At 39.8% G+C, this 25,399-nt stretch overlaps 1 protein-coding gene across 1 annotated transcript in view; it reads right to left on the reverse strand.

Annotated features, from left to right (window-relative positions):
* PTPRC (protein tyrosine phosphatase receptor type C) overlaps positions 1–25,399 on the reverse strand; it is a 58,391-nt gene that overhangs the window by 23,640 nt on the left and 9,352 nt on the right. The window contains exons 3-5 of the mRNA XM_041420721.1: positions 1,555–1,587; positions 966–1,100; positions 90–188 (exon numbers count right to left, since the gene is read on the reverse strand). Of these exons, the coding sequence (XP_041276655.1) occupies positions 90–188; positions 966–1,100; positions 1,555–1,587 (267 nt within the window). The remainder of the gene's footprint in view (positions 1–89; positions 189–965; positions 1,101–1,554; positions 1,588–25,399) is intronic.

The raw sequence follows: 25,399 nt of genomic DNA on the forward strand, positions 1-25,399 counted from the left end.
TAGGTTTAAAACATTCTAAATGCCTCATTCAAATCCATTTTCTGTGCCTGATGTATCAGAACTGTGGTAACTGTGTGCAAGTTTGTCACCTATTGTGTAAGTGGAGCTGGGAGTGGGGGTGATCCCAGTGCCTGCTGGCATGTTGACTGATGAGGTGGTGCTGTGCAAGGATGTTGAATTGTAATCATCTGTAAGAAAATAAACAACATATCAGCATTAAAATGAGAAATTCATTCTTTCATATGGCTTTGTCATTAGAAATGTCTTACACTACAGCACTTCTGTTTATGTTTTGTTTCTTAGGGGATTTTTGTAATTTAGAGAAGACTGCTGGAAGAAAAGTGATCTTAATATATTAAATAAACAAAAAGAGTATTTAAATAGAAAGCAAATTTTTAGGAGTATACCACTTACAAATGAATTTTGCTATGTACAGTGACAATTTTTTTGGTCAATACTAAGTCATAATTCCAGATGAAGCCAAAATAAAAAGAGTGTTACAATCTCTGAACTGGGAAAAACTAGAACATTTTGCTATATTCTTACAGTAAAATACAATTATGAATAATGCTTGTGCTTTTTCACAAACAGCAACTCTAGGCAGTACTCCTTTGCTGGGTCATGTACCTTGCTCACTGTATTTCTTACTAGGATTCATTATTCATCTCCCTGTTTATAAACCATTGACTGGTCTCTATATTCTCTTTTAGGCTCATTCCTACTGCTCTTGCTTTGGGGACAGCCTTGTTGGCAGCAGCTGGACTTTTGATGCCACTGTGGTGACTGCAAGACTCAGCCCTCCAATACCAGATCCTGCACATTATCCTGGCATTGCCACCACGCCGAAGCACAGACACCTCTTCCATTTGATGAGCCATGAGCTGAAAAAGGCTACCCCGGTGCTGACTTCGTTTTCCCCTAGAGCTTTGAGAGCAGCGCGTGGCCTCTAAGGGAAGACAGCAAACCTGCAGGAGCATCCCCGAAGGCAGAGGGAGTGCGTGCGGTGAGGGCAGCGGAGGCGCTGCTGCGTGCTGGGCTGCTCGGGGCCGGGCCGGGGCTGGGCTCCCTGGAGAAGTGCGTGCTGTGTGCGAGGCTGGCACCTGCGGTGAGAGGTACAGCGGGCTCGGTGGTGCTCCATCCATGTGTGCCCGGCCGAGGAGGGACAGAGCTGCCCACAGCACCAGGGCGCGGTGCTGGAGCACTCTCATAATGAGACACGGGAATTTTTAACCAAGCAAAGGCACATCAAACATTTAAAGTACAGGGGATTCAACAGGTGTCAGATGAACAACCAGGGAGTGTATTCTTTTTTGGTTATGATTGTGCCTTCCACGCAAAATGCTGTGTTTTAAGATATACTTAAATACAGTACACAAAACCAGACGTCTGATATTCCTGCCTAATAAGACAGCATATTTCATTTTGTTGGGTGAATGAAAAGGCATTATACACTCTGTGAGGTAATGGAGTGTGAGAAAAAGAAGAAATTGTCAAGGAATTTAAAAAAAAAAAAAAAAAAATCAATGCAATTCTGCCATATAAATTGTTTCTTACCAGTACCAGGTGTGGTCATTGTTGTCTCCTGCCCTGATAAAGAGAGAGAAAATAATGTAACTTAAACTTTCAAGGAATTTGCCAAAAATATAAAGACACATTCCTTCCACACAAATATCAGCTAACCTTTCCCCAGGACATCACACATCCTTAAGTTATATTTAGTGGATACAGCAACAACCAGATGCCCAAAATATCAAGTATACGGTCACAGAATGGTCTGGGTTAGAGAGAATCTTAAAGATATCTAGTTCAATGGGCTGGGATGCCACCCTGCAGATCAGGCTGCTCATGGCCCCATCCAACAAACTTCCAGCCACCTATCTGGCTCTTCCTTCCTCCTTCTTTTGCTCTTTTTTCTACCAGATCTTTCCTACTATGTTTATTTCTTGGAATTTATTTATCTCTTTCTTGTGGCACATGTTGTTCAGATAGAACTTCCCTGTTTATCATTTCTCTGTTACTTCAGCTTTACTACAAACTGCTATAGCTTTACTCTTTTGAAAATGAACTCCTTCAACCTTTAAAGCAAAAAACCAGCTTTATGTGAGAAACTGCCATACTTGTGAGGGATTTGTAAGTATCCTGTTCATGTGCCAGCATCAAAACTATGTCCCTCATCTCTGACACAGAAGATCAACATAAGCGGATATCCTGGGACTCCAGATTTTTTCTCCTTACAGACCTGACAAGCAGCAGCACATGTGTTGGCTGCTCAGTGGCCACCATGGATTCTGCACCCCATATGGACAGTTCGGAAGGCTGACAACAGCCATTCAAAACACAAAAGCAGCGATGGCAATGTCATCTGCAGGGACTGAGAATTTCTTGGTGCTCAGAACTGTCATGAAGTGTGTCTAAGCCATGATATGAATCTAAATGTACACAAAAGTTAAAGTCCTGTGAATACTTTTCTAGTCAGTAACTGAATTTGTTGTGCACTATACATTATGCAAGATCTCTTACTACAACTGACAATTTGGAAAAAGCCAGTAGCCTGATGTCAACAGAAGTCAAATGAAGTTCAGCTAAAAACAGTAATGCAGCATTTATTTCTTTACAGAAGTGGGGAAAGGTGTTGCCTAAAATCTGGTCCATGAGATAAGGACATGGGTCTATGAGGTTTGTCTGAAATCACATGAAACTGTCAAAATAGCATTTATCTTAATTGGAAGAATATAATCTCTAAAATGTAGCAGACTGAAAACAGATTGAATAACATGGGTGTAGAAGCCACTATATTAACAGGCCTAGCATGTTAATTCATTTATATCTATATACCTTCATTGAAACACAGACCATGCATTCTTTTCAAAGCTACAGAATCTTAGCACGAGAAGCTTCCTAACCTAAGAGAGGTTACAGATAAGAAACAAAAATATAGCTGACCTATTGAACTTTCAATGTACCTTCAGCATCTGAAACCTCCTGGCTGCAACATTTCTTTACAACAATTGCATGATTTACAACTATATGGATTAAACTGCCAAGGAACCCTGTAAAGGCAAACATTCATATCCATTCATATTTGCCATAATGTATTTTCAATGTATTTTCATGGTTTTCAATTCAGTGTTTGAAAGCTGGCAGTTGGTCATTCTAAATTCCATAATATGATTTTCTTTTTTCAAAAGGCTTATTAGCTGAAGAATCAGTTATTCCCCCTCCTTTTCCAAATCTTACTTTGGTTTAGCACATCAAATATACCTCAAACCAAATATTAACTTTCCGTGAGCATCGTCACAGATTAACTTTCACTTAGAAACTTTTCCAAGAACACAAAAAAACACAGTCCTAAATTAAACTCTGCTCAGATCAGTGAAACATTCAGAAATACTTTTGAAGCTATTTACTGATCTCTGATGCAAACATAATAGAAACAAAATTACACACATCAAGATTGCCTCTTCCAAGTAAAGTGAGATAATAAAAGGTAAGAGGGATCATAAGCTTGTCGTGTTGTGCTGCCGCATTCACTTCCTCAAGATTTCTGTGAAAATAATTTTCCTCATCCTCCCCCCGTGAAGTTAGAACAATTCTAATAGCTTAAATAGAGTGTAAGGTTTATTGCTCACTCCCAGTGAGAAAAGCTAAACATTACACATAATCATAGAACTCCAGGTTAGAAGAGACCTCAAGAGACCACCTGGTCCCACTGCCTTGCTCAGAGCAGTGTCTTAAAACAGTATGGGAAATAATAGTCCAAGATTACCCTTTTTTCCTGCCTATAACTAAGCACTATCATTTTAACAGAACTTCATGGCAGTTTTATGCCCTTCTAAGCATTTCAAGGGTCTCCTGCTCTCCTGTGATTCTATTCCCTAATATGATTTATTATAGCAACGAAATAGGATGCAGTTGAAAAGAATTCAATAGGTGGCACCAGAACACTAAAAAATCCTCTCAAAAAGAAAAGCAAATGCATTTCCCCATGAAACCTTTTTGAGAGGTACTGGGTAAAATGAAGGAAAATCAAGAAGGATCCCAACACACCAGACTCTGTTACTCTGAGATTAATGGGTATATTTCTACTATTAATTTATTTTCCAAAAAATGTCCCAACACTAACAAATGTCTGAGCTAACCTTGGGCTAACCAAGTTTACCTCAAAGACAAAACTGCTCAGGTTTATATCCTAAAACGTAACTCTAGAAACTTGAAAGCTGAAATCAAAAACTATCTTTAAAATGTAATGAGGATGTCCAATCCCCCAAACACATGCTGTGCACTACAAAAGCTTGATGACTGCCAAACTAAGCAAGTCAGTCTGAGTTTAAATGGAAACTACCCCAAAACTTTTCTTAGAGCTTAAACTGCGCCCAACTGTGAGACATTCTTAAGATGATATGTGTAGGATAACAAGGATAAAATCAGATACACCAAATGGAAGAATTAGAGCACAGAAAAAGTTCCTACTACTGCAGTAAGTTTTTTTAGCTTCCCTCTCCCTTCTCTTGATTTGGCCACCAGTTGGTTCCTGCTGACATACCTAAAAGATTTCAAATGGTTCATCAGTAATGTTTGAGCAGATCTGGCCTTAATCACATGTCCTGGAAAAAGATATAACCAGCAGCTCATCCCACAGGCAGATGGGAGCCTGGCTAATTGCTTTCATTCTCCTTCCTACCAGTTGGTGGACAGAATGCAGCTGCTGCTTCAAAGAAAGGTTTGAGATGACAACAAAATACACCTAAAATGAGTTCACCACTCTTTCTCCTGAAAGCCCAAAGATGTACTGGCCCTGTGAGTGAAACATGGGAGTACTGTGCTATGAAGTATTTTCAATGTTCAAGAAGAAGAGCAAATGGAAAAATCGTGAAAGAATCCAGGCCACCAAAAAACAGAGCCAGCCTCTCAAACACCTAGGACAGTAGGCTGGCTGGGTCACAGGTACAGGAGCTGCTGCATCACCTCTGCAGTACTGACTCTGCACTCACTGAAGTGCTGTGGTTACACTTGTACAAAAAGTCTAGTTGTATAAGGAGACAGTTTTTTGGTGTCTTAGGAAAATGTTTTCACTTGGCAGGACCAAGCAACTCAACAGAAGACAATTGGGGCTTACAATATTTTAAATGATAAAATTGTGTTTCAAGGAAGTCCAGGGTGCAATCTTCTCCAGCAGCAGAAAGAGCCAGCACACATTTCCTGTGTGCATGTGCTATTAATAACACAAACTCCAGCTGATAAGATGGAGATCCTGTTGAATCAGCATTAAGAGCCTAAAAATGTTACCATGTTTATAGGGGCAGAATTCAATTAGCTGATGACATGGAACATGTATTTTAACTCCATTCTGCTGCTTAATTCGCACAGTGAGTAAAATGGACCTGGTTTTGTATTTCCTGCTGCACTGGCCAGGAGGCTACGCTTGCACGGCAGCAGCTCAGGCTGCTGAGCACAGGATTGCTGCAGGACAGCATTCCTCCACACACACAGCACAGAGCAATGTGGGAAGGAGGATGCCTCTTCTGCTAATAGTGCATTTGGTGTTTTATCTAGCATGGTGCCATACCAGCTGGCTCTTCACATCCAGCTGTACTCCTCGTGTCTTTGCCAGAGCTGGGAGGGGGCAGAGGAAGTAATCTTTCCTCTCAGCCTCGTGTCTGTAAAACAGTTGGCAGCCAGGTTTTGCTGCCAGGAAAAATGCTTACTGATTCTGCCCTTTTCCCAGGATCTTTCCAGCCTTTAGTATATTGGTCAGACCCCAGCAACCCCCACCAGGCAGCATTTTACGCCAAGCAATGAATGTAGGTCCAGATTCTGCCTTCCCTCTTTTCACAGCTGAACGGCACTGCTTCAGCAGGGTCAGGGCTCTTCACATCTGCACAGAAAGCAACAGGATGTGGTCTACTTGTTCAGATGGAGTAAAGCTCTTTGAGGGGGTCTCCTAGCAAACAGCACAGACATTGCAGCTCCCCTGCAAGCCAATACTAAATTGCAAAAAAAGAACAGTTCCTGGTGGGAGGTGAAGGGTGAGTAAGGCAAGGAGCCTCACAAAATGCTGCCAGCCGCCCTTTGATTTATTTTTAAACTTCAAGTGGGATAGGATGTAATTCACACCTGCTTTAAAGCTCCCTTGTGCTGCCAGAACCAGCTAACGAGACCTTAAAGTAAATGAGCATCAGGGCCAGAGATGTTACTGTTATTGCTGAAAACACAAAACTCAGGGATCCATTGCTACTTTATAAACAAATCTGGGCAGACCTAAGAATAGACTAACAAACACTTAAACATCTGAGTAATTTTATACCACAGAGGACCCCTCAAATTTTATAGGCGGGATCACATGTTATAAAGGGCTTTCATAACCAGAGACTACAGAATTGCACTTTATTTTTTATCTCTAATTCTGGGGAAGAAAAAACTATGAATATTCCCAGTTTCTGGACAAACTGCTGTTTTTTGAAAATCAAGTAAAAAATGACATATAGACTTCATATTAAAAATATGTGAAATTTTTCATGCTCAGAGTCAAAAAATAAACCACTCATTTGAGTTCACAGCATAGAATTTTCTCAGGTGACAGAGACATTTCTGAGGGTCCTAAAATAAAAATCTATTCTTGTGGTCATTGAAGATGAAGCCATCAAATCACTTCTAAGTTATTGTCTATTGATAAAAGTCTTCATAGCCCTATAGCAATCATAGATGTTAGAACTAAATAAGTATTACAATTTCTTTTCCACGGGTAATATTTACAATATTTATTTTCACCAGAAATTAGGGATAAAATGTTGAAACTGTAAATTTTAATTTAACAGAAATTCTAAAATGTTCGGATTAAGAAATGACAATTGTTTGCTTTTGATACTTGGATTTAATGTCCCTTCTGACTTTTCAAATTAGTAATTGGAATAGTTTCCATCTGATTTCTCAAAATATTTCTTTTTGTACAAGTCCATTAATAATTGCCTCCCATAGCAACTATTCACATAGTGCATCGCTGCCCAAGAGCCTGATCCTGGCACTCTTTCCTGCCCCTTTAACCTTTGGTTAAAGCATTATGTGAGAGTCAAAGGCCTTTTTGTTCCCAAGCACCTGCCAGCGCTGAGGGCTGACTGGCAGTGGGGAAGGCGTGCTCTGCCTGCAGAGCGCAGCTCAGGAGGGAGCGCTGCTCTAACTATGGCCAACGTGATAGGATGTGGTGTTCGGGTTTGAGTGAAAAATTGACCTCTGAAATGAATGCTTGTTCTAGGTCCCTCTCCTTGCTGTCCACCTTCCAAAACTGGAGTTATCCCTATCCTCCTCGAGTTCAGAGTCAGCTGTGAACATTAATCAGCATTTGCAGCAATGGAGCAGGCAAAAATTTGAATTAGCCAGCAATCAAGTACAAGGGGAACAACCAAAAGAAAGGGAGGGAATTAAGAATTTATATCTGACAGGTACAAGGAGGAACACATTGTTACAATATATGTTTAATATTTCTGACCATTTAAAAAAATTATTGTTCTGGTTATGATTATGCAAAATAAAAATAAGAGATTTTTCCAAAGGAAAATAAAAACAAAGAGCAAAAGAAATTTCCCTGAAGAAACAGTAATTTAATGGAAGAAATATTTGTTACCAATGATATGTAGAATTTATCAAAACCATAAACCTGATGTAGAGCAAAAACCAACAGCATCAAATCAAATTATTTTTGCCAACATAGTTCCTGCAAACCTAAAATAAATACCCAGGAATATTGTGTGAGTAGAGCAAAAACCAACAGCATCAAACCGAATTATTTTTGCCAACACAGTTCCTGCAAACCTAAAATAAATACCCAGGAATATTGTGTGTTTAGCAGTCAGAAGGAGGGGTTTTCTATCACTTGCACCATACTTGAAATGACATTTTCAGTCTTCACATGACAGCTTTGCAGTAACGCACTCGTACAGCTACAGCTAACGATGCCTTTGCTGCCCTGTGGTTTCTCTCATGCTGTTTACTTCTGCCTTTCTTCTACAGAACCCTGCTCAAAAGGAAGAGGGTGCAGCATACTGTGGTTTTGAGCTTAAGTGCTTCCAAATGCGAATGGAGTTACCATAGCACCCACATGCCCAAGCAATCAGACTTATCTTAGTGCTAAACCACTTCTCTAGTGCAGTCATGAAACATCCCTATTAAATTCCTTTTCATCACATTTGCATTTGCAATTACTTTCAGTTCAGGTTCATTAATATGATATAGTGAGGGGTGGCAATCTTTGGGATGAAGTCCATACTGCTTTGCAGGGAGTCCTTGTCACCATGTGAAATGTCTGCAAGAGAGGAGAATTTCAAACCCTGATGTAACAGTTCCTTCAGCTGTGAAATGCTGGGACTCTCCACAGTCATTAAGAAACACCTATGCATGAGGAATGAAAGATTGGCTGTGATATTTGTTTGGCAATTTTGTGCAATATGCAAAAAAATCTCTGTGAATATTTGCTTTGCCCTTTATATATTTTCAGTATTTGTGCACAGAAAGTCTTGAGCCAGATTCATGTTGTTCCCATGCTAAACTTCTCTGCTCCCCAGGGCCAGTCCCTCTAACTTTAGTCATGACTTTTCCAGCTCTGCTGGATCCTTCCTTGATCTTCCTTTCCCCCATCTACCTTGGACAGAAACACTTGCTCCATATTGCTCTGCTTAATGGCACTGACAGAATGGTTCTGGATTTGCTGATTGAATATTGTTTATGGCAAGCAGAAGGAGGAAAAAACTTACACATATTTTATCATCCTCTCAATTTGTACTCCCACGTTTTTTGCAATTGCTGACTCTATTGGTCACAGGAAGCTGTGGAGAACAGCAGAAGGCAGCTCAGTTCTCAAGAGTTTTGATCAGAAAAAGAGGCTACAGCTGAGTAGTCGGACTGACTGACTTGGTGAGAGTGTGAGGCAGGGGCAAACTTAATTTCAGGCCCTTCATTGGACCATGGCTTATTTAAATATCTGACTCGCTTCTCTGCTTCTCAGAGACAGATATCCTTGAGTTTCTTCAAGATTAAAGTATTATCTGGTTTTGTACATCTTCCTGATGGAAGGTAACTTTTTATGTAATTTTGCCAGCTATAGAAAATGGGTCCTTTGCACTACAAAAACCAAATCAACTTGGAAAAACGTCTCTAAACTGTCTTTAATTAGCTCAAATTCAAACTATAAACAGTCTAGTACCATTTGAAGAGTAGAGGAGGCTGCAAGTAAATTATGTTTAAGGTCTAGTCTAACCCAAGTCTTTCTGTGAGTCTGTGATTCTAAGATCAGCATTTTAGCCACTGATCACATAAAGCCTGTTGAAATCAGAAATACCTTCTGTTTCTCAGAGTTCTGTTAGCATGAAATCCTTGAATCAACAGCTCTGTACTTACTCATGTCAGTGAGAACTCTAATCAGTGATTTTCAAAAAGATTCCGCTTTTTAACAAGAGCATTTCTTTCAAGAACTGACATCTGCCTGTGAGTTATTCCTTTTCATAATAATATTTTTCTCTGACCCACTGCTATATTAAACACCCTACCAAGCCACATGTTTGATTGCTATGCACTGCAGATTTTTTTACTGATAAAAGATATATAAACGTGCCACAGAAATTCCATGGTTTCACCTTGGCCAAGGGCTGAGAGCAGGGCAAGCAGGGCTGCACGGGAGCACAGACTCAAGCCAGCAGGACCAGACTGTGACAAATGACAAAGGAACAGCCCACCAGAGAGCAACACTGCATAACTGCTGCAAAGGTGTAGCAGCACTGAGAGCACCTGAGTGTCATGCCCCTCAGCAGTAGCAGCTGGGGACAGAAAGAATCCAGAGCCCCCAAAGGTGCAGTCACGGAGTGTACCGTGAATGTGCAGCTGCAGCGTTCCCTGAGTTCTTCCCTTCACCCAGGTAATTCAGTACTCCTGCAAAAATCACACTTTTCAGACAGTGCTGTGCAAACAACATTTCTGATACTTCTAGGAGACGGCAGCTGGCTCAAAGGAGTGCTGCTCTGAGTGATACAGTGATGTTTGGTGCTTCTGAAACAACCCTATTACAGAGTCACATGCTGGGGTTGGGAATTCAGCTGCTGTCTTGGATGAGAACAGGTCCCATGGTTCAAATGGGCACATTGGAGTCAGAGTGAAGATCTGCCTTTATCTACTCACAAAATTAAGTGTTACATTTTAATTGAATTATCTGATGATTGTGCAGTTCAGGCCTAACAAAAACTAGCTGCTTTATTCCACAGCAGAGAATGCACGAGCCATTGCCCGGTACCTCCAGTCACAGTGCTGGGTTTTATTGTGCACAGTTACTCTGCCTGCAGAGCCTCAGCCTTTGAAAGATTCACAAATCAGAATAAAGATGTGGCACAAAAATTTCCTTTTCCAGTGATCTGTCATTTGTATTTCAGTGACTTCTTGCTCCAAGCTTAACAGGACCCTCAGCAGTCCCTGTGCTCCATGAGGTGAAGTCCCAGCCTCACATCTCCAAGCAGCAATGCTCTAAACTATCCTGCTAGTCTCAGTCATCTCCTATGACCCAGATTTCTTCCAGCATGAAGAGAAGATCCTAACCAGCACTGGCTGATAGACAACTAGCTTCTGTTTCTTGAAAGGATAGAGAGTACAGAGGGAAAAAAAATCATGCAGCTCAGTGGAGAACCGTTCCCATACCAACTCTGCCTGCTGGGCAGCTTCCTCACCCTCCCGGGGCTGCCAGCTGCAGCCAGCAAACTCTCTTTGTTTCAAGGGACACTGATTTTACTTGGCTACTATCATCACTTATTCTTTTTCCTCCAGACATCCAGGCCAAAATTTATCAGAATTGAATATCATTTATCAAATATGCTACCGAATAACATTTTTATTGTTCATAAAATACTCTGACAGCCAGGATTCACTGACCAACAGCTAAATCAACTGCATTCTTGTTAGGGTGCAATTTAAAACACAGTAATGTATACACACAAAATGTTGATAGAAGCATCATGTAAGGGTCAGATTCTTCCAGCATTATTAATGCAAAAATCATTTGAAAAGTAAATCATTCAGTGATGCATATCATTATCTTCCAGAACACTGCCCATTAAAATTTATCATTCATTTTTTATTATTTCCCTGGAGGCATTTAAGAAAAGACTGGATATGGTACTTAATTCCATGGTCCAGCTGACAAGGTGGTGTTATGTCATAGGTTAGACTCAATGATCTCAAAGGTCTTGTCCAGCCTAGTTAATTCTGGGATTCTGTGAAAAGCAGAAATCACACTATTTAAATTAATTTTAAAATGTCCTATATTTGATGTGTGACCTGAAATCCATCTCGTCCTCAGCTAGAATGAGAAAAATTGGAACTGTGACTAAGTCCTACCCAGGAATTCTGCTTTTTGCTCACTTAACTGCATGAGTGGTTGAATGTACTCTCCATGTCTGTGTCTCTCTAACATCCCGTGCTGCAAAGCGGAGGTAATGGCACATTGCAATTAGAAATTGAATTTAAATTATGAAGTTCACAGGGATCTGAAAGCAACATAAAAAATATGCCCACATCCGTCTGATTGCATAAACAGGAACAGGCTGCAAAGAGAGAAACTCCTTGAACTTGAGCTCCCCAGAATGCCCTGCACACACTTACAAAAGCTTCTCACTATCTCAAAATCTGGATTGCAAAACCTGGGCTCTGTCCCTTCAGGGAAGCTGAGCAGCTCAAGAAGGGGCCCTTACTTCATGTGACATCAAAAGCAACGATGAACAGATTTCAGAAGACAGCAGAGTCCACACAACTCCTCTGGAATTCAATAAAAACATTAAGTGATTTCTTAATCCCTTCCTCTTCTTTTTTTTTTTTTTAAAGATCAGTACTTTTGGTACCCAGCATTGGGCCTTGGCATTTTAAATGTGTTCTTTTTTTTTTCCTCTTTCTCCATTTGCTACTTTCATTATAACAGGAGATGTGAGATCCAACTTTAATCAACCACCTGATAATCACAAGCAAAGAGAGGTAAAAACAGTTCATCTAATTTTGCTTTAAATGCTACGCTGACCATCCTTTTCTAAAATACCATATGTTGAATGCTTCAGGAAATAAAAATAAAGGCGCAGAATGGAAGGACTCCACTCTTCACAGGGATTGTGGTGTCCCATATTCCAGCAAAAATCTAAAGCTCATGTTCCTCAAGATTTGAACAAGACTGATTTCAGTATCTTCTTAAATAATTCAAGGCAAAAAGAACATAAATACTCTGTGCTTCCATCTTTTGCCTGTGGAAGGTAATTCTCATTAGCATTTCAAGTTTCCTTTTTTATTATAATTTTTTATTTTAAAATAAAATGTGCACTCATATTAAATGAGTGGTCTGGGAAAGAAAAGAAAAATCAAAGGATAAGGATGCTAGACAAGAATTTATTTAGGAAAAGAATTGTATGGACCTTTCAATGTATAGGGGCCCACGGAAAGCCCTCAGGCCAAAGCTAAGAGAACATCCAATTTCATGCTCCAAATAATTTTACACTCTTTATATAGGCACAGCTATTCACAAGACCTGTAAACATTTCTTACGTGTAATACCAAGAAAAGTGTATACAGCAGCATTACATATGACAATAACAACTCCCACTTGGAGGTGGGAGGTCAGAAGCCCAGTTTAATTTGTAACACAAGTATCAGTTTGTATACACACATCCCCATAGACCAGCAGTTGGGGAGTAGTGTGTGTACCGTCTCCTGTGATGACAGATGTAAAAGCTGAAGCAGAAAGACACAAGTATGTGCAAATATGGGTAAGGCTTTTCTAAGTCTATCCTTTTACAGTATTTGGTTGAAATACTGGTGAATATATGGCCACATGAACTGGTAAAATTTACTGCTCTTTCATTTTTAATATGGAAATATATGGGGGTTTTTTTCAGTTGTGTAAACTAAGGCACTTGAAGATATTATTCAGCACCTATTATTTTGCATTTCATACATATGCCCCACAAAACTGATAATACAAACAAACTAAAAAAGACAAAACCTTCTGTTAGGTGTTCAAGGAAGCACAGAAATTTGTTATTTGTCATTTACTTCAGTAGGAATTAAGTATAGCTTGAAAAAAGATCATAGTTTGAAGAAAGATAATGTGAATCAAGACTTCTATAGAGTCTGGCATGTAACAGATCTCTTAATAACCCCCCAGCAGCACACACAAGCAGGAAGCGGGCACTGACAGTGCTTAATTCAGCACTCTGCTCTGTTGGCTCAGGAAGGCACGTGAGCCTTCTCTGTACCTCCATCTGGTGCAGGAGACCAACTCCAGTGTGGGATCACCTGGATTTCCATAGGCTGCTCTGCACCAGAATGTAAACTGCTAGGAGTAACTGGATAAACTGCACTATGATCAAAGCCCTGCACAACCTACAACACCCTCACCCAAATTATTTATCAAATTTTTCAGTTTTCATTATACTTGATGCTGAAACTAAAACCTTCAAGGTAGTTTAATGCATATTAAAAATATCAAAGGCCATTGTTGATGGTGCCCAACATTAGCAAGGCGACTGAGAAAGACAAAGAGATTGCAGCATTTTAGTTAGGATTATGAAGAATATCCTCATGAGCAGAAACTTTGAAAAATCTACAAGAAAGTAAAACTCTAGTTTCTGGATTTCCATTTTGCCACATAAGATCCTTTTGTAGGATATTCCATGGTCAAGGATGATGGTCAGGAAATTCATTTTTGGCACATGTATGGAGCCAACAGCCACCCCAAAGGAACAGGATTCTCTGATGAATGGAAACGGAACTTAATAAAAGAATTGTCCTATGAATGCAAGAAATGGCACTAAGGTCCACAACATCTCCTGCTCAATTCCCCCCTGCTCAGTCCCACACCATGACTGGGGAACCGGCAGATAGAGGAGCTGGCTCTGCAGAGATGAGTGGCTGATACCTCAGTGAGATCCCACAGCACTTGGTATCATAAGGAACTTCTCACATTACAACGATTGCAACCTACTTGACCATGGCTTTGGTCTACGTTACATGAGGAATACCAGCCTCTTGCCAGAGCATTGGCCCTCCAGCCAGGAGTGCTAGTGCTTTTACTTGTGCAAAGGTGCACAGCGCCAAAACAGCTTAACTGCCAAGCTTGTTTTGTCTTTCAGTTTCAAGTTACTGGCAGCTGCTAATGAAAGTCATCTTTTACCTCATCAAAGTTAATGAGCTTTGGCACTGCACTCCTGAATGTGGTCATAAAAGTCCTGCTTCTGCCAGTAGTTGTGTTGTTCAGGGGCCTCTCTGCCTGGCAGTGCTGTACTGTGGAATCGTGTCCTTTCTGGCTATGACTCATCACAGTCAGTCAGCCACATGGTCTAACTCCCTTTTCAGTTTAAATCAGCTTCAGGTTAGATTTGAGTGGCTTAACTATGGGAGGGTTCCCATTGTCTTGTTTCTGCCTTCAGACCTTAGGGGACAAAGCTGAGAGTCAACGTTGGTGTTTATCCATTAGTCAGCTCTAAGTTTTGCTTTGGCAGAGACATAGAGACATCACATAAGGCAGATAAAACACACTGCAGTCCACCACTTCAGCAGGAAGGGGCAGAGGAATTACTTTAACACATAAAAGTAGATAAACCCTTTGCTACATGTGTTTGGTCTGTAGTATAAGTTTGACAAAATGTCTGCCTCTGTTCCTTCCCAGGCTCTGCATTAATGCTGACACTGACAACAGCTTATTAAGCACGACTAACACATGAATGGGCTCAGAGAGGGGTTTGGGGCAGGTGCTGCAGGGCTCCAGTGACTTCTGCACACCCACCCAACAATGCTACTTTCTGTTGTGCAGCTTAAAATTGCAAAAGCCATATGTGATTGGCTGCTCTTTGCCCTCTTTTTTGCCTCCTGCCCTCCCTGCCAGCCAATGTAGGAGCTGCTGATTCAGTGCTCCTTCAGCAGCCAACCTCTAAACTGCAATGGTCCCACGTTCAGGGGGTGGCCCCTACCTGCCTGGCTCCTCATTATCTTATCATTGTGCATCTGCCTACAACACACTCCAGGAAACTGGCCCACAACTCTGATGATGCCTCCACAGCACAATCTGAAAGACGCGTTCAGTTTAAATCAGCAGTCAAAAACTGACATGTTCTTGCACCAGAGTTTCACTAGGAACTTACAGCTGCTTCAGGCTTGCCACCTAGACTGCCTTTTAGGAAGCCTTGACAGTTTGCTATCTTCTGCCAACTTGATCTGAAACTCTGAAATTCAGAGGTGGTAAGATCACAAGGATTAATTCAGTCTTCTACAGAGATAGTAGTTCAGATTTGCTTGCCCAGCAAGCCTGTGATGCATAACATTATTACTGTGTTTATCTTCCTGGTCTTGACCAGTTTTCACTGGGACAATATGGTTTGACTTCAGGTAAACTAAAAAGCTTAATTAAAATTTGTATTTCTTTTCAAATAACATACTGATTTCAGAAGAATTTCCAAAATAGACCCACTCAGCCCTATTTAATAATTTATTGCAAAAGTTAAAGTTGCTAACATTATAGAGTAATAAAAGGAGAATGTCTACTCTCCTAGTCAATAACTTCATCTAAAACATATATGTATTTCAAAAATCAAACAGTTGAATTTCTCAATAATTTTAAGCTGCATATTCAACATCTTTGGTACAAGGGTAACGGACACAGAACTGGCAGCAAATAATGATTACAAATGTACAAGAAGAGTTGCATTAGCTACCAGTTCTGTGAATTTACTCCTGTTCACCTGCAAACCTAATATGGCAGAGAAATAGCCAGAGCTGGTTTTGCTCCTCCTCTGCCACCACCAGGAAGAGTTGCACGAGCAGAGGGTTAAGCTCACAAGGCATAGTTTCAACTGTGCACAGTATAAGGAAAATCAAGTACAACTTTTTAGTCTTTGCTGGTTTTTTAACAGTGTTTGGAGCTAATGGACTTATTTCAATTTCCTGGTAAATGGCAGCCAGCAAGAACTAAATGGTGTGACAGGATGTGGGTGCCTAAATTTTATCTCCATTTAGCAGAGCACTGGTCTGCACTTAGCAAAGCAGCTCTCAGCTTGCACTGTCAGCAAGCACCTTCCCATTCCCAGGAAAGGCTGTCTGTCAACCCACAAATGAGTAAACTTCCTCACTGAGGTAAGGGGAATGGTGGCAATGTACAGAAGCATTAACACTTCAGCCTGCATTGTTTGACGACACAGAATATTGCAAAACTAAAGAACCAGAAAGAGTAGTTGCCCTAATGATTCTCTTTTTTTCATTTTTAGAGTGCTTTTTTAGCTACAAAGCACAACACAGCCACCACAATGACACAAACTTCATGGTACACTACGAGACAGCAAATATCTAAGAACAAAGACTATCATTTCCCTTCTGTGAGCATTGCACAGAATATCCAGAGACTGTCCCAGGCCAGCATGAGTCGAGCTGCCCAGTACAAACATCCAAAGTACTTTTTTCTTTTATCCTTCTGCTATTACTATTTCAAGTATTTTTAACTACTGAAGCTGCATTGATCTATCTAAAGTCCAAAGAGCCACGATTATTAAAATTATGATCCCCTGGCTACCTCTACCACAGCAGCTGATGCTCAGGCAGCTGTTTTGTTGTTTTGTTTGTTTTTTTTTTTTAATTGGAATTTCATATCCATAAGTCCTTCAAGAAATCTTGGGTGAATTCCACAACATTCAGCTCTGAAAATTTCTTCCTAAAGACAACATCCTGAAGATTTTTTTATAAGCTTATCCATAAGCTTTTCTTTCCTAAAAGAAAATCTAGCATTAGTTAAAAAAAAAGGCAACAGGTCCCATTTCTGCTCTTCCCCAGTGCTCCCAGAAGCAAACAACTTGTGCTGTTAAACTGCTGGGCCCCCTCCTCACACCACTAACAGATTGTAGCCAACCCTGCCTTCTACTGTTGCCTTATACTTTCCAGCACTGAACAGGAATCTCTCTGGGGCTGACTGCACGAAAACTTGGTAAAAAGGCATTTCAGTCTTCACTTTTATTGCTTCTAGTACTTTTTAACAATCTAGCAGACCCATGGAGTTATTCACAACTTTTCTCATGCATTGGAATAATTTGTTAATTAATTATGGTTTATGTGATTTCCTGAATTAATTTCTTCATTTTGGTAATAATTACTTTGTATTTTATCTACAGTAGTAGATATTATCTTTAGTCAATATCACTTTAGATGCATTTTCGTCTTCAGAAAACCACTACTACCTACACAAACACTCATAACCCAGCCTTTATTTTTTTCTCTGACGTTACTGCTCCCTCTCCATTTAGCCTGAGGCACACACTTGCACAGTGTGTTGCCATAATTTCCTGACAGGTTCTAGGATTTCAGTTTATATTTGTATACTTTCTTTCCATACATTCTAAAATGCTTTCTCCTAGAGCTAAATTTTAAACTCTTGTCCCAATGAAGACTAGAGCTTACATTCTGCAGAAATAGCACTGGGGATTTCAAAGGAGATGTAACTTGTACTGTTTAAATTACACCCTGAAGATAGCATATACTTTCAATACATTGCATTTATGTAACATACTCACATCTCTCACTTTCTAACACTAAGAGTGCATAAATTTTTACAATACTAACTCCAAATACTACTTATAATACAGAAGCTCCTCATGGTATATCTCTGCCACTGCCTTAAACTGGGCAAGCAGTCCTTTGGTTAGGTATGCTGAGAGCTTGATATAACTGAGTGAATTAACTCTGTTTCTTTGCAAGAATTTCTTTCCAGTCTAACTTAATGGTGTTTGCAGTGAGATTCTACAAATGTGTGCCCTGTCCTCATAAAGAAGAATGCAAACTCAATTACTGTGCACTCTCAAGCACTGCGAATGGAGGATTTTTCAGACCATGAAAACAAATCACTGCATCTGCACATTGTTACCTGTGTTTTTTTAAAGCAGAATATATTCTCTGTGAAAAAGCATCAATTAAAACATGGCATTAAACCAAGCCATGGGTTGTTTTGGGTAAAACATGATGACTCACTACAGCAAGAGCAAATCAATCACTGGAAAAATTACACACTGCCTAAGAGTATGATGAAAGGCATCCAAATGGCCTCAAGTTCCATCCTTCATGCATCAGTAGAAATGGATGAATATCACTATACCAACAATCCTGACAATGCTTCCAAGATTGCAGGTCCAGACCAAGCACCTGACTCCAAAGGGAAAGCACCTCCATCTGCCACACTGGCTCTACATGAAGGAAGCCTAAATCTGCAGAAGAGATGGAAGCAGCCACATGTGTCAGGGGGACTTCCTGGACAGCCAGAGGGCTGACAGCCAGGCAAGGATGTCACACCATACTCCTCTCCTACCCTATCATTTTTATGGATTTTTTTTTTAATCTCATAGTTCGCATTATTAAACTTTTTGAAAAGATCTCTATTAATACAGTTTCTCTAATTTACATTTAAAAACCCCTTATTATTAAAGAAAAAAATGTATCTGCATAACAAAACTACGAATATTAGAAAATAGCAAAAATCAGTCAATTTCAATAAAGTTGCCCTGACAGATCATAAATGCCAGTGGAAAGAAATACGGAAAATTTATTCTGTTTAATTATTAATCTGCTGACAGCACAAAGGTAGTGCAATGGACCTGGGTGTGTCCTTGAAATGCCTCTAACCTTTGCAAGCAGGAAAGTGGTCAGAATTTGTTTTGCAGAAGATGAACAACCCCTGCATCTCCACAGAATCCTTTGAACCTTCAAGATGTGGAAAATCTGCCTGCTGTGGTGTTTAAACCTCTTTTTTTTCCCCTGTAGCATGCAGACGACTCCTATCCAAATTGAGAAACTAAGCAATCTTTTTGACTTCCTCTGTTTTCCTCATAACAAGGCTTCACCTGTGAAGAAGGCACAAGCTGGGCTGGTGCTTGCCAGCTTGATCATTATATTAATAAATCCATCAAAAACAATATTAGAACGAATCACCAGTAAGACTGCAAGCACTGGACAATAAAACAATATTAAATCTAATTCTTTCTAGCAAAGAATCATCAAAGAGCTGAAATTCAGAAAGAATTTTTGATATTAAAACAACAGCAGGAATATGAAAAGCAAGTGTACCATAAAGATAATGAGTAGAGAGAGCAAGCTAGGATATATTTGCAATCAAACTGGTTTCTCCTCCAGCAACTGCATTGTGAAGCATCTAGATGGAATGTGTGGTCAAGAAACATCTAACATTTCAAAAACTCAGCATCACACACTGTCAGCCATTCCCAGGATTATTATGAGTGAATTCTCCTGTCTCTATATGAGAAGAAGTCATAGGGATTTGGGTTTGAGCTTGTTTTTGAGCCAAAAGCTTTGAAGCACTTTTTGTTCTGAAATGTGGCATCACAGTGAATTTTGTGACAGATCATTTCCCTAATGATCACATTCCCTGCAGTGAGTTTTTGATCTTCCTCCATGACTGCACCAACACACACTCTGCAACACCTTCCACCTCCAGTGAAAATGCTCTTACAGTCCCTTAGATTGAAAGGGGACTCAAAGAAATGTCTCACACTGACTTAAGTCCTGGGTCAGGACTCTGCATCACCAGCACAGCTGATATGTTTTCATTTGGGGGTTGGACTTATTTCACAATAGATGGTAACTTCTATACCATCTGCCTCACTAAGACCTACCATCATCCTGATCATGTTAATTCTCATTTGCCTCCTGCAATGCCACAATAATTCCAGATCAGAAAATAAATGGAGCTGCTAAACATACTGAGCCCTGTAAAATTAGTGGGACATCATTGTTATTTCTCTGCTCTTGATTTACTCTTGCTCATGTTCATTAGAAAATGCCACCCTCTGATCTGACCCAACTGTCCAAGCAACCCTTTTATTTGTGCTCAATTTGATACCTCTGACTGGAATTAGGCAGAAATTTTCTGTTGAAGATGACAGCAATCCTCTCCCAGGAAGAAGGATTAATGCCCTCAAGTCCTCCTGCAGTAGTCTTTCCTGAATATCCCATTAAGTTTTTGTGTCCACCCTTATTTGGATGACAAGCACTTTATGCAGAAGATTGACCCAGAATTTCTACAACTGGCTGAGGTGATGTACAGGCCCTCCTACCATGCTGCTGATTGACCAACGGGGTTCATTAAATTAATGGTTCATTTCTCATGCATTTATCAGTGTTATACTCTCTGGCTTTTTGCTTCAGTTTGCTGCAAAGTATGTGACTTCCTTTATGAAATTACAGTCACAAACAATCAACTTAGATGTTTGGATTAAAAAATGCTCCTTCTTTTGTCTTCATTTCTGATCCTTTTCTTACTCAGCAAAAGGTCCAGAGCATTTCTTTTTGTTCAGCAGCTTTCCAAATGACCTTTTGGAAGTCAGCTATCTGAATGTTTCCATTTAACACAGAAATAATAACTTTTACTTGGTAAAGTGTAAAGTGTTCTGAGCTCTGTGGAACAGTAAGACATGTAGGAAGGCATTGAAGTCCATTTATGAAATAGAAATATTTTATATTAGCTCTATGAGGTGACAGTTTGCTACGATGAACAGGTGTCCCAAGGCTCTTTTCCTTTGCATTTCCTTTAATAAATAATGTTTACGAGTACTTACTAAAATAAATATGTGATCTGAATTCTGCCAAAACTTACTTTTCCCTCTAATGACACAAATATGTTGCAAGGTAACATTGTCAAAAAATGGTTTATGGGTCTTTTAAGGAAATCACATTTCTTTGTCTCACCTAAAAGATGAAAATGACCGCCACTAACATTTGTTTCACTCAAAACCACTTATATGTATGTGAAGTAACCAAGATTCAGGTACGTTCCTGAAAGCAGGAATCTATTCTAAACCCATTGGAAGAACCATTGTGTTTCTAGTTGCATACAGAAACCCACACACTGTAAAAACTGGCAGTCTGTTCATGGCTTCTGAATCCTGGATGGTGTCAATGGGGTGGCCAAGAGATCAAGCCTTGTGTGTCTGGCTTGATAAATGATGTCATTTAAATTCTCTATAAGCAATCCCAAGGAATTTGACCAAATTTAAATAGTGAATAACTCTGCTTTCTTAATGGTACAGATTAAATAAGTCAAACACTGAACCCTTATTAACACTGATTTTAAAGACAAGCTATGTTGTCTTAGGCAAGACTCTCACAATCATGAAAGCTTCTCCAGGTAAGAATCTTGTGAAGATGTACTATAATCCTTTCTCTGAGCAGAATTCCTCCCCCCACACCTGTAAGAATTGCCTATACTTTTTCTTAGACTGGAAGAAAGAGAATGTTCTGCCTACACTTCCTGGAAAGTGTACCTAGGCCTGTGTCTGCTTTTATCAAAATACCCATCAAAGGTCAGGTAATTTTCCATACTCATCTAGAGACAAAGATGCTACCTATCCTGATGAATCAGTTCAAGAGTGCTAGTGCTTTTCCCTCAAAACATATCAGATATAACCACTAAGAAAATGAAGTGCATTATTTCCATGACTGTTTCCAAGCATGCTCAGAACTACAATGTAGCAGATTCCACAGCTTCTTCCACTGCGTCACTCCAATCAGCTCTTCCCTAAGCTGGTGGCAGGGGACAAGGGGCTGAGCAGGAAATCAGTCAGGAAGAACTAACTAGACTTCTGCACTAGTTATAACAGCTGTAAGAAAGTATGAGTATGCGACACTGAGCACTAGTTTTAAAAAAGAAAAAAGACACAAAAGAGAAAAGGGTGAAAAAAGTGCTATCACTGAAGAAATGCTAGAGATAAACCAGTAGGTTTTCATCCACTTTAGACTAATGCCAAAAGGTGATTGTCCCTGCAGTACTAATTTACTTCTTTCATGAGAAACTCCCCGATTTACTGGGAAAAACACAAAAAAACAATTACTTTTAATAAAGTAAAATAACTTTTAGTTGCTGAAGTGTTCTGAGCTGTGTGGAACAGTAAGACATTTAGAAAAGTGTATTGAATTCCATTTAAGAAGTAGAAATATTTTGTATCAGCCATATGAGGTGACAATTTGCTATGATGAACGGGTGTCCCAAGGCTCTTTTATTTTGCATTTCCTTTAATAAATGTTTATCAGCATCAGGGCTGCTTTTTATAATAAAATCATACACACATAAGCTGTTCCACAAGTCATTGTCCAGGGAGCAAAGGCAATTACTCAAGAGCTGCCAAATATCCATTTGTATTGGCAATGCAAAGCCCTAGTACTTCTTCCTTTCCTAACACTGCTGAACATCCACAGAGAGGTTTCATTCCATGATCACAGACTGCTCTTTTGGTCCAGCTTAGAACACAGCTCCAGAACACGTGGTGAAGGTGCCTTTCACCTGCAGAGCTGATTCTGTGCTTGAGCCAGGGAGTAAGGGAGGCAAAGAACACTGAGAACAGAGAGATCTCACAGCTAAGTAGGGAAATGGTAGCTGAGGTGACAGGATTAATATTGCAGCTCTCATCATAGAATTCTTGTATGATGTTACAAAATGTACTCACACTAAATTTTACATGCAGCAATCATTAATAATGGGTCTGCATTTAACAGGTTCTTAATTATACCAATCTGACTGACAGAAGTGGTGACCTTTCAAAACTGAAAATTAATCTGAGACAAGCACCCGCTCTCCTTAAAGCACCCCTAACATCAGTTAATTTTTCTGATTATTAGACTGATCTTCTCTTTGGACCATATTATCATCACAAGTATGAAAAATCTATATGTGTGTAGCACTTAGCTAGAGAAGATGAGCAGCAGCTTCAAAAAACATAAAAAGAAACAAGTATTTCTACCTGTAGAAAGTTTTCAGTAGCAATTCTGTAAATATGGCCTGAATTGTACATTGAGCAACACAGATATAAAACAGTGAACAGATTTTCATTCTCTTCACAGAAAAGAAAATACAGTAGAGGAAAAACCTCTTTCTGAAGTTCTGAAGAACTTCTTTCAGTGAAGACACTGATTGCACCCACCACCACTGGTATCAGCAATATGTCAGCTTTATCACTCTATCATTGCAGTGCTTTTCAAAGACTACCTTAGAGATCTAAAGCAATTTTTAAAAAGTGTGTAGGGTTACTGTGCCTGCTGCCTTCCCCCTATGGTTACTCATTATCTCAAGGAAAGGCTGTCATAACAGACAGATATCAGGTTTTACAGAAAGATTACATTAATAAACAGTTATCGCACACATATTACACAATACAACTCCATTCAAGGCTCTGCTTACACCTGTATCTTATGATCAACTACTGCATTTGCAAACAGAGCTATTCCAAACACTTAACACTTCATAACAAAACTTTTTCACTCACACCTGCAGCCATCTAGAACCCATAAGTCCTTATGACCATGAAATCCTACACCGCAAATTAAAAACAATCAATTCCATAAAAAACAAACCAAAACCCCCATCCCTCTGTAGTGTTCAGTAGATATCTGTAAAAAGATATTCTGTACTGTATCCAGGTCACACTTGAATTAATTATCTCCAATCTTGTATCTACAGAATTCACCCTCTGATAATCAGGAAACATTATTATTTCTTTGCAGTCTAAATAAATCAGTTAGGTCAATTACATGTCAAAATTAATTTATTATAATTATTACTATTTAGGAGCACTTAGATATGAAATTGTTGAATGCAATCTAAAATTTATTTGAACTGAACAGAAGAGATGTGGAAACTCTCTTCCACAGCCAGATGCTGTTCATGTTAGCTCACCTCCTGCAGGTCGAGGAACAGCTACAAGAACTGAGAATCAGGAGGGTGGGATTACATGCTCTCCCATACAAGACAGTGAATGTGTGTGTGTGTGTGTTTGTAACACATCATCCACACACTCTGTTGTTTGTTTACTGTATTTCACTCACTAGTGGGAGAATGCAATATGTTAATGAAAGGATTAAACAGCTGGAGAAAATAATCATTGCAAATACATGTAGTGCCTTTGTATGTGACCTGATTTTTTTATTGTTTCCACACAATAAAAGAGAAGAGCTGTGGAACACCTTTTTACCCACAGTAGTTTTATCATTAATGTTATCTTCCAGGAATACTTACACCAGTTGTTGCTATGTATAAAGGTTTTAAGAGCACAATGTGATGATATGTGCAATACATGGGCCTGTGTAGGACAGTTGATCTTGAATCTTGGGAATAATTTGTTGCATGCTGCTTTGAATGAGGTGTTGTATGTCCCTTTCCCAGAAAAGGAAATAAATAGCTCAAGGGATTATGCAAGTTCTTTGGCTGGCCACATATGGTGCTATCACTTTTTCCATTATCAGTCTTTCCTCTCACTTCTATATTAGCCCCTTTTAAGAAATATCCATGTTGCCATCTTATTGCAAAGGTATCCATACCTTCTTGGTGATTTCTCACGAGCATCTCCTCACAGCACTGACTCCTTCTCAGCACAGCCAACAAACTCCATCTCCCCTGCTCAACCAGCCAACCTACTCTTTTACAATACCCACCCTAACTGGATCTAGCTGTGGCCTATTAAGGGCAGGCCTGTTCCTAATGCTTGGTAATTAACACAGCTGTAACCCCTAGGGGTGAGATTACCTTCCCCACTATCTCTATTCTCCTACATTCTATCCATCCTCATATCCATGCTGTCCAGAATCAGATCAGAAATCCTTTGAGGACCAGACCATACTTCATCCTACATTTGTCCAGCACCTGGCCCAGCAAGACCACAGCTATGGAAAATAGCCCTCCTATAAACACAGAAGTAAGACAGTCACAACCACACAGAGGACCAGCTCCTTCCTGACTTCCCAAGTAGCTCTTTCTTTCCTTTCCAAGTATTCACAACTTTAGAAAAACTTTCAGAAAATTATTATATATTAACTTGCAGCTGAACACTACAATTTTTCATATTATCTCAGTGACCAACACATGGAGGTCCTCTGAAAATCTGATCATTTTATTCTATGTAAAAAAAATTCCCAAGTGTTTTGGAGCTTACAGTCAAAGCCATGGATATCTCTTCCAAATAGCCTTCTCAGGGCAGCTAACAGGAACTTGGAGTTCAAAGACCCCCAGTAGGTTTAAAGGGAGGAAAAAAAAAGCAAACAAAAAACCCCCAAACCAGCAAAACCAAAAAGATAAAATAAATTCTATAAGACACTTAAAAGCCTTTTCACTGACTTCAGGATTGAGGTGAGACTGAGGTGAGCAGCAATTATATTGTGAAGAAAAACAGAGAGCATCAGCTGCAGTGAGAGCAGCTGAAAATGGCACTTCTGACATGCATTTTGTTATGAAAATGTCTTCCTTGCTTGGTGAAGGGTGTGGTTTTTAGGAGCCATGGTTTGCAAGCAGTCCTTCCCTTGCCATCAAAGGCACCCTCCTGCAATGACGACACACTTGATGACGTCCACATTGTAAATG

The sequence above is a fragment of the Onychostruthus taczanowskii genome, unplaced genomic scaffold (genome assembly GCF_017590055.1).
Source record: "Onychostruthus taczanowskii isolate IOZ18803 unplaced genomic scaffold, ASM1759005v1 scaffold65, whole genome shotgun sequence".
In the NCBI taxonomy this organism is placed as follows: Eukaryota; Metazoa; Chordata; class Aves; order Passeriformes; family Passeridae; genus Onychostruthus; species Onychostruthus taczanowskii.